Source organism: Musa acuminata, chromosome BXJ2-4 (assembly GCF_036884655.1).
Source record: "Musa acuminata AAA Group cultivar baxijiao chromosome BXJ2-4, Cavendish_Baxijiao_AAA, whole genome shotgun sequence".
Classification (NCBI taxonomy): Eukaryota; Viridiplantae; Streptophyta; class Magnoliopsida; order Zingiberales; family Musaceae; genus Musa; species Musa acuminata.
In genome coordinates, this window is record NC_088341.1 from 41558778 (window position 1) to 41572051 (window position 13274).

The 13274-nt window shown below is 38.9% G+C and overlaps 1 protein-coding gene across 2 annotated transcripts; it reads right to left on the reverse strand.

Moving 5' to 3' along the window:
- Positions 1-983: 983 nt before the first annotated feature.
- LOC135610945 (sphingosine kinase 2-like) lies at positions 984-7904 on the reverse strand. Of its 2 annotated transcripts, XM_065106058.1 has the most exons (10): positions 7336-7902; positions 6617-6739; positions 6398-6498; positions 5601-5673; positions 4409-4495; positions 4208-4285; positions 4001-4071; positions 2687-2983; positions 2295-2417; positions 984-1444 (listed from the first exon to the last, which is right to left on the reverse strand). In XM_065106058.1, the coding sequence occupies exons 1-10, from the start codon at positions 7676-7678 to the stop codon at positions 1244-1246; spliced, it is 1497 nt and encodes a 498-aa protein (XP_064962130.1). In that variant the 5' UTR covers positions 7679-7902; the 3' UTR covers positions 984-1243. The 2 variants fall into 2 exon arrangements, with proteins under 2 accessions (XP_064962130.1, XP_064962131.1); XM_065106059.1 differs by lacking the exons at positions 6398-6498; positions 6617-6739 and adding an exon at positions 7092-7135 and having other exon boundaries at positions 7336-7904.
- Between the last annotated feature and the right edge of the window lie 5370 nt (positions 7905-13274).

Here is a 13274-nt window from a genome sequence, read left to right on the forward strand (position 1 = left end):
GTTGGGTTGTCGTTGTGTTGTGTGCCTTGTTGGCGTCGTCCCAATCCCCTCATCCCACTCACACTACTACTGCGACAGCCACTCTTCATGCGGTAAACCCTTCTTCGTTTCCTCTGACTTGGTCTTAGGGATGGCATGTGCTCACCTCACCAGCTCGCGGTACTATGTACATGTATGCTCGGTGGCTTCGGACAATTAAGTTGAGGTGAGAAGCGCAAAAGTCACTGGCGGGTGATGGGAACGCAGGATGCGTCTGCCTTCTTCGTTCTGCTGTTCGTGTTATGCATGCATGTGTATCCAACGGAGGACACGCTCGCTGTCGTCGTCGTCGCGTTCAGCCCAACCTGTGGGGGAACAGCGCCTGCTCACGTCCTCATAGGAATCTCGGGTGCTGACAACTGTGGACGGTTGCGATCTCTTCCGAACCATAAATCGGACGGCGGATTTCGCATTCGCTATTCAAATATAACTAAACAAGTAGATAAATAAGATCTAATTGATTGATTTGTATATCCTGCATGGCCCGGCAAATCACGCCGACCGCGTTACGTAACGTGTGACGCCTCCGTATTCACGCCTTCCGCACGACTCCTCGTGGGATTCGATGTCTGTATCAAACACCAAGTGTTTTTATCCTACTGGATCTCGAGTCACGACCGGGTGGGACCAGAAACGACTGTCCTATGGATTGGATCTCTAAGTACTAGCATGGACTGAGCTATACTGATCGATCAGCTGAGCCAGCAAGTCACTGAAAGCATGTAAAGCATGGTTTTGTGATAGAAAATTCATTTGGATTGTTATCTAACACGGTATTCCACAAGAAGCTGTTGGATGAAAGAGAGAGAAAATGAACAAAAACGGGGCTAAATTACTTTTTTTGTGCATCAAGCCACATGTCTGCTGATCAAGAATCCAGCAGCATCCATCTTAATTCGATATCAGTCAAATAACTATCACAATACATGGTTAGAAAACACAGATATTAGAAATCAGCACATGCCAGGAGATGTCATTAGAATGGAAAAGGTTAATACTATTATTAGCATATATTACAGCCTCCATAAAAAATAAAGGGAGTGTGCCAAATCTCTCTCTTTTTCTTTTCCTTTTTGCACAAATATATACAGCAAAATGCTGGTAAAGAGAAAAAAGATATATTATTTCTCTTTTTTTTGTTCGCTCTTCTCTGTGCCTAAAGGTATGGAGGGGCCAACAACCAGAGGAATGGGACCAAGAGGGATCATCTGGGTGAGAAGATTGTAGCTAAGCCCTGATCCACCGTCATTTGGATGGGAGGACCATAAGCCATCATCAGATTCTGTTGTTGATCTTCACAATGGAGATCATCACCCCTAGCAATAACTTCGCCATCAGAGTCGATGATGCCACCCTTTGTGGGATGTCCTACCTGCTTACCTGGCTCTAATCGGAATGCTTTGACCTGCAAAATCCATTGGAAAGATGATTAAGCAAATGGCTCTGGATAGTTGATCTGAACATCAAGGATAAGCTTAGAACATAAACAAACTTATTTTGCACTTTGATGCTTCCATGCCAAGCCTGCTTGTACATGGAAGAGCTCTACTTACTACACAAGAACCATTTTATCAATCAAAAATCTATGAAGCAACAATGTAGCAGCAACACCTAAAACCGCATGGCAAGTACCCAAATGCCGCAATATCTGATAATGGTCAACATAGTTTCTGCAAAATAAAAGTTGTGCCGGAATAGTCGGTATAGCAATCAACATCAGGTTCTGTTCCTGTAGCTACCAGAGCCAGAGATGGTTAGATAAGCAAGGGTCTGTTGGATATTTGTACCATCATCATGTTTTACTATTCAAAATCTTTTATACATGTATGCAAATATGGTCACAGGTTCAGTTCCATATGCATCGAAATATCTAAACATATTTTGAAGTATTAAATTTACTTGTATCGTTATAAAGAAGGTATCATTTTGTTCTCCTTTTCTTGTTCTTTATTTTCTTTCCATGTTTGCTTTAAAGCTCTTCTTGACAAGAAATAACATTGATATCTTTGAGTTAGTGTCCCAATTATCTCTTTATAATATATCAAGCTGCAATATTCCTACCTACATCTACCTTAAATAGAAGGTGAAATCGATATCAAATCGAGCAATATCCATCTACATCAACTGGTGTAAAAAAGAAAAACAAAGGGTTGTTTAGTATTAACAGGTGTTATATGCACCAACAGCAGAGCAGACATGCGATGATATATCTTTCAAAATGAGATAGGAATGAACCGGTCAAGAACACAACCCACCTTGAGATACACGACATACGGAGACTTGCAATAACTTCCATCACTCATCTTCAGCATCAGTGACAAAAGAGCCGACTTTGGACATTCTTTGATAATGACTGCGTCCAAGTAGCCATCAGAGAACTGCACAGGAATAAGGTAGCTGTCACTATGATGTGCAGATCATGCTACAAAAGTACCAATCAGGTGATTGGAATGCAAACCACAAATACTGCTGCAGTTAGCTGATCTTGTGTTAAAAGTTTGTCAAACTCAAACTGGTGCGCACAAATCAAATAAAATTGGTTCATGAGACCAATATCGAAGTAATTGACTTAATGTAAGTTGTGCATGATCCATGTATGCAAAGAGAGACCGCAAGACAGAAACAAGTACTGACAACAAAAAGTTACCTTGGCATTGGGTGCCGGCATAATATCTTCACTTGCCCATGGCACGTTGTTGATCCAAACCGAAATAAAAGGGCCATCAATAGACCTCCATTCACATCCATCCAGGGAAATTGAAGGCCCTTGGTAGCCACATGGCCTAACATTAGCTTCATCTCCTTGGTCGTCCTTGTAAAGCATAGTGTTGCTACTGCAACAGTTGGTTTGATTTATTGGTTCTCCATATGCTTCGTATCCAGGTGCTGGAACAAATTGAACATGCCCGTCGTACTTTCGCAAATTAATTATGCGAAGAAGAGACTGCAAGCAACATATGGAATCGATGAGCACATTCTAACTCCCAGGACACAAATGATTCACTCTCATCAATCAAAGTCATGACAGGAAGTAGAATAAACCATGCACAACACAAGACTTTAATAAAACAGCCATAGAAGTGCCATGTTTTTTGACAGATGAATCATGAACAAATAATTAATCTTGGAATCCTACAAGCTTCTGAGATGAAGTTGTCCTGAAAAACATGACTGATATCTGCAATAAACTACAGTCAAGTGACAAGCCAGCAAAGCAGACAAGGAATGAACATAAAGGAGCTTAAGGAAATCTTCATCACGAAAATAAATGAAACAACCATGGGGTTAACTGGAGGTAGAAGATGTAAAATTGTAGGACTAAAAGAGATATAAGACGAATCCAGAGGGAAGTGGGGAAGCATGTAGAACAACTAGTTCTATATTTTACTACCCAACAAACTACTTGTAAATGTTGCAATACCTACAGAGATGGCTGCCCATTTCCATACCTAGCCCTCCAGTAGCTACCTAAATTGAACCCTTCAAAAGTGCAGGCACTTGGTCAGTGAGGGCAGCTTAGAAGCCAAGCAGCTGCCATGACTGACACAAAAGGTAATCATAAATATAAAAGAGTTTGACAATCTACACAGAAAGAGAGTGAAAATAATGAACTTAGCATACTAGTAATTCTTTTTAAAAGCTCAAAGAGGAGAAAAGAAATCATATTTCAAAACTCACTTGAGCATAAGATGCAATAATACCTAAATAGAAATAAGAATTAAAAACCCTGCAATCATAAATGTCTACAAAAGAAACAGAAGAAATAAGGAAAAAAAAAAAGACAAATCAGTTGACCATAACGAAGTAGGTGAACCAAATATTATAAAATTATTGATAAGATGGACAACTACGTAAGAGGTACCCTACACAAAATAGACATATTGACAAGTTCTATGTTAGAAAAGTATGAAGTTACAAGAGATATATATGAGAGAAACCTCAGGGTACATGCTATACATACATAAAAGTCCAAGCGAGCACTTCCCATCCACCTATACTTCTCAGATTCAATATCAATATCTGCCACCAAACCTTCAGATGCCAATGGATTACTTTTAGAGAGAGGCATACAGAACTTCACATGATATGAAAAATGAGAAGCTATCAAAAGAGCAAAATATAACAATTAAACATGAGAATGAATTGGCTTTGCAAGGTTTCTACGTACCCCAGGTAAGCATCAAGACACTGAAAAACTTAGTCTTTTCTTGGGAGATGGTAACAACATCAAGGGTGCGTCTATAACCTGTATGGTTAACATTTGCTTCTGAGAAACATATTTTTCATCTACTTAGCCTAAATATAATAATCACATTCTAAAACATAAACATGTGAATGAACAAAATAAAATTATGAAGAAAAAGAGGACCTCTAATAATAGAAAATGTGGCATTGGAAACAGAGTAAACTTCACCAGCTGCATCTAGAAGTGATTTTGCCATACCATTCCCCGTACCTACAACCAAATAACAAGAATAACATAAGTAATACATGTAAACTGTGAGAACCTGCCAACAAACATGCTAAAAGAAAACTAGTCAACAAGCAATTCATCGAGTGACAAATAATGCCAATTAAGCAGCAAAAAGATGAGCAAATATCACTTAGAACAAGTCAGGGGATTTGTTGACATTCAATCCTGTGGATGGTGTGCACCTTGGTCCTATTTTAATTAATGCAGTTCAGTCTCACAATCTGAACTGAGGACCTGATTTGCACCTTTTCTGTTTCTTTGAATCATAATCACTGGTCTCAGAAGATCTTCTGAAGCCCCCTAATCTTACTATTTAAACCTTTCGACTGTTCGGTGACATGGCATCTTATAAACTTAGTCCCATGTAGTTCATGGTGGCCATTATTCTAGTAAATGTGAAGCACATCAAGCACAAATTTGGAACATTTGAATTAACAACAAACCATAGACCTGAATAAGTTACCAAAAGATGAGAAATTTGCATTAGTTCACCTGTCGTAAGCAAATTTGACAGTCAGGAGTTGCTATCTATCAAAGGGCCCTAATGGATTCCCCCCTCCACCAACCAAGCCACCACAACAAGAACAAAATCAGGAAAAGGACTGTTAACTTTATGCCCTCAATAAAGTGAATCTCAAATTAAACGAACAAAAAATGTCCTGATCATGGGAATCCAAGGACTCATCAAGTCTACGATAATAATTTCATAATCATCTTCTTGTCAGAATCTGCTCCATGTGACAATGTTCCAACTGATTTTAGTGTTCCTCAACTTGCATAAAATTCAAATGTTGCATTATAATTTAAATGAGCAATAAGATAATAATTTGAAAATCATCTTCTTGTCGGAATCTACTCCATGTGACAAGGTTCCAACCGATTTTAGTGTTTATCAACTTGCATTAAATTCAAATGTTGCATTATAATTTAAATGAGCAATAAGATAATAATTTAAAAATCATCTTCTTGTCCGAATCTACTCCACGTGACAAGGTTCCAACTGATTTTAGTGTTATCCACTTGCATAAAATTCAAATGATAACTTGACTAAGCAATTCAACATTTCATGGTATGTCGAGGAGCATACCTGCTGGAATTACCCCAAGAGGTACCTGAATTGCAGTATCCCAGTCTTCCCTGTGCAATAAGCCATTAACAACCTGCCAAACAAAGGAGAAAAGAGAAAAAGGATGAACTAATGTGATATGTCAAGGATACAAAAATAAGGAAGTAGTTAAAGCATTTAGAATCTTTAAAGAGACCATAAAGTGGGCAAAAGCATACGAGACAAACAATGAGGGATACACCACTATAGACTTTCTTTCTTTTCAAGAACTTAAACTGGAATCTAGTGATACGTACGCATCAACATAGCTGATAAACAGCCCATGAAGTTCAAAAGATATCAAATCACGAGTTCACATAGGAAATGCAACTAACAACAGTAACAACAAAATCAGTATAATACTTCTGTACTTTCTGATTATTAATTAAACTAGTAAAAAATTAGCAGCTATGCAGAAACAAATGAACTCAGTGAAGCAATGTGAATAGAGATTCGAGATGTAAATGGCTATGGCAATCTAATACTCTAGAACAATCAATTGTGGCCTATTATTAGCTAATAATATAGAGTATTCATGACGTTCGAAGAATTACTGTTGCATCTCAAATGTTCACCTTGTGGTCTAAAGATCAAGAATTAAGACTTAAAAAGCTACAGTTGCTACAATTAGATAAGCAACTAATAACATGTCAAAAATCTTTTAATCACAAAGAAGATAGTTTGTTGCCACTTTTAACAAGTCCATGTCCCACACTTAAGATGAACACTATCACCAAACTTCTATTTTCTTTCATGTGGAGAAATTATGAGTTACTAACCTCTACAAGAACACCATCACCACTGACACACACAATTCCATCGTATTTTATAAGATCCATGGTGTTAGCAATTTCTTGAGCATGGAGCTGATACTTAGTTTCTGAAGGAATATATCAAATCAAAGAGTCAACTTGTTAGAAAAGGGAAAAGGTAAATTAAGTTTGCTGCCAAAGAATAGAAATATCAAGATGATTTTACAGAGTACCAATCTCACCAACCTTTCAAGGTATAAAGGACTTCAGCATCCGCTAGAAGGGGCTTAATTTCTGTGTCAAAAATCTTTCGTGCACTTTTATTTCCACCAAATGGGTTTACAATTATCAATAACCGCTTTGGCCGACCTATATCAGAAGAGCGATGATATATTAAGTTTCTCCCCCACAGAAGATAATTAGAATTACTTTACATCAATTTAAGATTCTTGTCCGACCTCAATGACAGTCTTAGTCCAATTGCCTCGAGCACACAATATATACATATACATAGTCGGTCCATGAAACTCAAACGACTATATGAACTTTAATCTATAACCATGAAGCATGACTTCACCAAATGAAGGAGAAGAAGGAAATGTGAAACAATTATCTAACTACAATCTAAACATGAAACCACATATCAAAAGAAAAAAAGGAATCATGCCGAAAATTAAAGCTTTCATCGGATCAAAAAAAAATCCGGAAATTAAGTTTAAACCTCAAAGATATTCCGCAGGAACAAAGGAAGAAGCTCCCAATGATCTGGAAAATGCAAAAGTTTGCTCTTAGATAACACACAAACGGGGTAAGAGACGAATTAAGCTGTAGTTCTTCAAGGAACAGAAACATCTGATGGAAATATCTCGACGCAATCATTGAGACATGACTCCACCAAGATCTACGATTTCAAGAAACAGAAAGTTGCGTCCCGAAAGTTTCGCCCGAAAAATTAGGATGTTTACCAAGGGAATCGATGTAAGCCCTCATCCTCTCGCTCCACCTGGACGCCAACTCTTCGGTGGGCATCTCCAACACATGATCCCTCCTCACCCTCTTGCCGGCGCCACGCCGCCCGCCGCAAGAAGACAACCCCTTGAGCGCCCCAACGAAGGCCCGGATCGTGATCCTGCGCCCCACCACGTCCAGGCCCAGCCCCTCCGACTCCAGTGCCAGGCACCGTTCCCCGCCTTCGCCGGAGCTCCACCGCAGCGTCCCGTCGGCCGCCAGGCTAGCCTTCGCCGGCGCGCCGTCGATCCGAACCCTCTCCGTCAAGGTCGGAACCGAGGTCTCCGTCTTATCCGCCATTCCTACCAACCCTTGCGTGTGCGTTCCTACTCGAGCGGAAGGGACTTCTTATACCACTGCTAAGTATTAATGGAATGGATGGATTGCGTACAATAACAATGATGACAACAACGATGAATTCCACGAGGCGATGGCGTCGCTGCTGCTTTTAAAGCTCAAAGATTCTTTAGATGATTGAAACAAAGGGAGGGGGGAAACGCGAGGCGCCCAAAGGGCAGGCCGTTTCCCCTAATTAAATCAACATGCGAAATGGAAGGTGGAGATCGGAAGCGATAGGTTGGGGGAGACCGACCGAAGGATCACGTGACTCGCATGTGGGCCACCACTGATGTGGATAGTATGGAAAAGGATGCATTCGATGTTATTATGGGGGAATTTGTAGAAAAAATCTGCTTTTCAAAAATATTATGATATAATATAATATTTTATTATAGCTGTAACAATTTTTCGGTATTACTAAAAAAAATTATAATCGAACTAATTCACCCTATGAGCTGATCTCTAAAAAAAAAGAAAAGAAAAGGATAGGTGACTGGAATTATTTGAGGCATTAGTAAAAATAAGGATGTTGTTTGAAGATTCTAAAAATAAAAGAGGTTTCTCAGAAAAAAGAAATTAAAAACATATATATATATATATATATAATTTTCAGAAATTTATCCTATTATCGTCACCGTCTATTTATGGAGGGGGAGAATAATAAAGAGGGGTTGTAACAGAGAAATTGGGAGGTGACGGGAAGAGGGTGACAGCACACCAACCGAACGAGGCAAGTAATGGCTTTCTTCCGACGCTGGCTCGCTTTTCCATGTACAAGAATAGTCGTTGGTGACCCGACCAATTGGTTGGACGGCGTGCATCGACGTCGATCTCCGCGTGAGAGAGGTTGAATCATCGGAGATTTGTCTGTGATGATGCTTCGTGTGTGTCGATTGTTAATATTCGTGAGATCTGATGCGTCCAAACAAACGGCGTGGGTGAAAGATCAAATAAATTTGATTGTTGGGGTATAAATAGAAGAGGAAGATGAGTTGGAAAATGACTTTCAAAAGAAAGTCATAATTCTTAAGCCTTTAATTTTTGATAAAATTATAATTTTTTTTTACATTTATAACACTCCTTTTATATTGGTCTATAAGGTGGATCGATGTATGAGGTAAATTAGTCTAATTATAATTTTTTTTATAAGTTTATAATGTGTTTGGAGGTCCCAAAAACATTGTAGTTGACTTTTTTTTCTAATAAGAATATGACATTCCAATAAGGGTGATAAGTTTGTATTATATGGTAAGTCATTCCTATAGGTTTATAGTGTTTTTATATTTATAAATATATGATAATAACATTATAATTATATTTAAAATAATATAATTAGATTAATTCACCTTATAGATCATTTCATTTTATGGATCGATTCAATGTAAATGATGTGTGTATCATAAGCTAAATTTATTTTGCCTAAGTCGTTTTGCATATGCCTTTTTTTTTTTATAAAAAATCGATCGTTATTGATAAGATATATTTTGGGTCCAGGTCACGTCATGGTTAATACCACGTCACGCTATAGCTAAGTCAGCAAGAGGAGCACCCCCATACGCCGAGCCAAAATCCATACCAAGGCGTGCTTAGTACGTTCTTTCCCGGAAGCTCGGGATGGCGCAGCATGACATCGTTTTGTGCGTCCCGAGACGGTAGCTACACAAAGGTATCATCTCACCTCTCGATGATTGGTCATACCAAACCCGCGTACGATGGACCCTCGTACAGTAATATAAAAGTTTCTAACTAGCATCCGGCCTAAGGAGAGGTAAAAAATAAATCAACCCACCACTGACTTGCTCGTTGGAGGGGTCAAAATCGGCAATCACCCGACGAGGGTCATCCTTGTATGAAAGCGGCCACCCTCGAGTCACGAGCATTCCAACCTTGGAGTCATCAACAAGCGTACTGACGATGAGCCGCTAACCGATGTCCGGAACAAGAGATGCGGATCCACATCTCGACACCAACACCTCATCGCAAGGGTTCGATCGACCTCGACGATCAGCTCAGCCGACCGAAGACTCCTGATATCGACCCGTGGACCAAGCAAATATACAAGTAAACTGTTATTGTTACTTTATCAAAGTGTAAACTCATTATCTCGTAACCAGACATTAAAGTGGACGCTTCATAAGAAAAAGAAATTACAAAGATAAATTTCATTAGCTTATGTAAAATCATTATACAGAGACAAAACTATCCAACCTCTAACCTACAATTTGTAAGGATCTTCTACAGTTGACAGACAACTTTAGAACCCTAAATGACACAAGATTAGATGACAGTTGGCTGTAAGCACTTAGTGTGTGAGAATTTATATATGACATCACGTTTAAACATTTTATCGTATTATCTTTCAAGTGTGTAAAATCTATATTTGTAATTAATATTAGCTACCTATAAATTGTTTACCATAAGATTATGCTTGGATCGATTGATTTTGCTTTAGTGTTTTGGTACTTCTTTCCCACGACTAAATGGTATAAATGTTAGTGATGAACATGTTGTATTCCCATAACAATTAGCTTAATTAGCACACAAACATTAAGATCCTTTCCCGAGCACTAAAAAGATTTATGCACTGTGAAGTAAACCACTCATTCTACAGATCGAGGCGGGCAAGAAAAGAAGAAAAAGATTCATCTTCACGGATTAATTATTATTGAGTCGTGGGAAGACACAAAGTCCCCACAAGATCGATCATTAAATATAGCTTCTGGGAGAGTACCTGAGTCGTCTTCCTGTGTCCCAGTCAATCCAGGGCGGACACTTCATTGATTCTGTACTGTCTCCGCCCTTATGGCTGACGGCCGCACTCCACACTAACTACACCCTTCTCTCACTGTCCTAACCATCAGTCCAAAGATACTCATGGCTAAAGGGGAGACAATTTGGTTCATCGTCATCGGTGTTTCTTTCCTGAAGCGAAAGCAACGAATCTTGGTAGCAGTGTCTTTGATAGCGGAAGAAATGACAGATTTTGGTTGTTGGGCGGAGTAAATTGATTCGGATGCAATCTATTTTTTTTGAAGTCAACATCAACTCAAACCTCATCGATCCACAAAATTACTTGAGGGCATTCCCAACAATACTCTTTAGATGCTTAAATTGGAGAGCTGATGAAGCAAGCTATTGGAGCATACATGTCTAACTTCTTTTATAGTATGTTCTCAAAGTCGCTATCTCTAGATGGCATGTCATTCATGAGAATATGGTGCATTGATCTTAAGCGTAATTATCGTTGGTTCATGCTGAATTCAGGATAGCGTAATGTTTAAACATATGGCATAGATCAGACGATGAGAGATGATCAATTGATGGGAACGGGTAGAGTCTCATAGTATTGGCATGCCTACCACGTGAAGCCAGCTTGTGTTGATGTGTCAACCACCCGATGCCAGCAGTCGACGTCACGATGCCTTGTGGCGTTGAGGAGTCGGCCAATGGCCATTAAGGTGTCAACGTTTCGACCGTATGGCACCGAAATGTTGATCACTTATTGTCGATGTATCGATCACATGGAGCTGATGTGTCAATCATATGATATCTTACTGTTAGTCACTTGGTACAAACATATCATCCGTAGACATGGCCTAGTGCAATTAGGCTCGATGGGTCGAGAAGGCTATACACAAAGCCACTCGATGGGCCGACACAATCATAAGTAGTGGCGAAGGTAAGCCGATACAATCGTGCATGGTGGTGGAGGTAGGTTGATATGATCCCACGTAATGGCGCCCAGCAAGCTGACATGGCAATGCATAGTGGTAGTGGCAGGCTAATAAGGTCACACGTGATGGGTTGACATAGCCCATGTGATGACAAAGGCAAGTCGACACAACCATAGTACAGTGGTGCTCGACGGGCCGATGGTCGTGTGCAATGGCGAAGGCACATGCCGCAAGTGCTCCCCCTTTCGGTAGTTGTGCAAATTAAAATATGATAGACACATAAGCACGCATTGTATCTACTTGTGATTGGCTAACATGGTGGGATCTAAGGCCTCCACGTGGTGATTGTGTAGATCGTGGTAGATTTGATGAGATCATAATGATGATCCAAATGACTCTTGGGTCACTCGAATCCTGCCACGTGTCTCTTCGCGACTCTAATCATGTAATGTTGCCTCCTTCTTTCGAGGCGCTCGAGAGCTGACCGAGCAATCGAGCAAAGGAAGCATTAAACTTAGCCTCTATAAATAATAAACTAGTCGACCTTTGCTCCCCACAACTGCCTACGATTTAAAGCTCCTCGGATGAACTACTTGGCTTCCGCCCTCTTAATTCAAAAGGTCTACAACATTGTCCTCTTCATCTTTCTCCAGTAACTTTATCAACTCAAATAAGTTGCCATTCTCATCGTCACCTTAGGTGTCAGTAGTGGAAGTTTCATCCTCATACGCAAATCCATCAAGTGATAGGGCTCTATTACCTATGGTGAAGTCTTTCGACTCAGACTTCAATGTGTTGGCCTTTGACCTGGATACCATTCGAGTGGTCGATCAACATGAATTTATCCATTTAACGTGTAGGGAAGTAATTCAAAGGGTCGACGTGTAATATCATTTGATGCTTAAATAGAAGAAGTTTAATATGAGATTTAGATAGTTTAAATTATTTACCTTAGCTAGCACATTTTTATATGGGATTTTGGTGACCATCAAAGATTAAGTTGGGAGTTTACAACTTCAAGAGATCATCCAGTGTTACTCGAATATATGTGAAATTAACAGTCACATAATAAGCATATATCTATATGTCAAATTCTTCGAATCAGTAAAACATTGCTTTCACTAATGATAAGTCGTCGAATTTAGTATACAAAACTAGATTATGAAAAAATAATATCAGATGAAATCTAACAGTAAATACGATGGGACATCAAACTCCATTCATCATCCAAAGAAAAAGAAGAAGCTATCCAGAAGAAATCGAGAATATTAGACTTCGATGATGACGATGGCATATCCATCAAGCCACCGCCGTTGACGCAACCATCAAGAAAATTAATGAGCCTGACATTAATTATGTACCAAAAATGTCATTTTCTTCTCATCGTAAGGAGAATGCAGAACCGTATGGGGCCAGGAGAAATATACAACTTATATCTTCCACGTATCGAATCTATCCAAAACACACGCACATATATGTCATACGTATATCAAACGTATCGTGGAGTTTGGAAAGGGTTTAAGTATAAAAATCATCCTTATATTTTTATTATATAAAAAAAATTAATATTAAAATTTAAAATTAAATAATAATATATCAAATTTACGATACATATCTTTTATTGTCATTCAAAAAATTTTTATCTGATTTACGAACGTATCGTCATGGGATTCGAAAGTTAGAATGATCTCGATCTGTAATAAGAAATAGACTTATTTTTTCATCTCTTCGTATTCTTTCGATAGATTATGTATAAATAAGAGATAAGAGAAGATCCATAATATCTTGATGACTGATTTACATGATTAAAAGGAGATAAAAAAAATTATAGTCACTCAATAATATCACGTACCCATGTATTATATTTTTAATCTTTATGATGT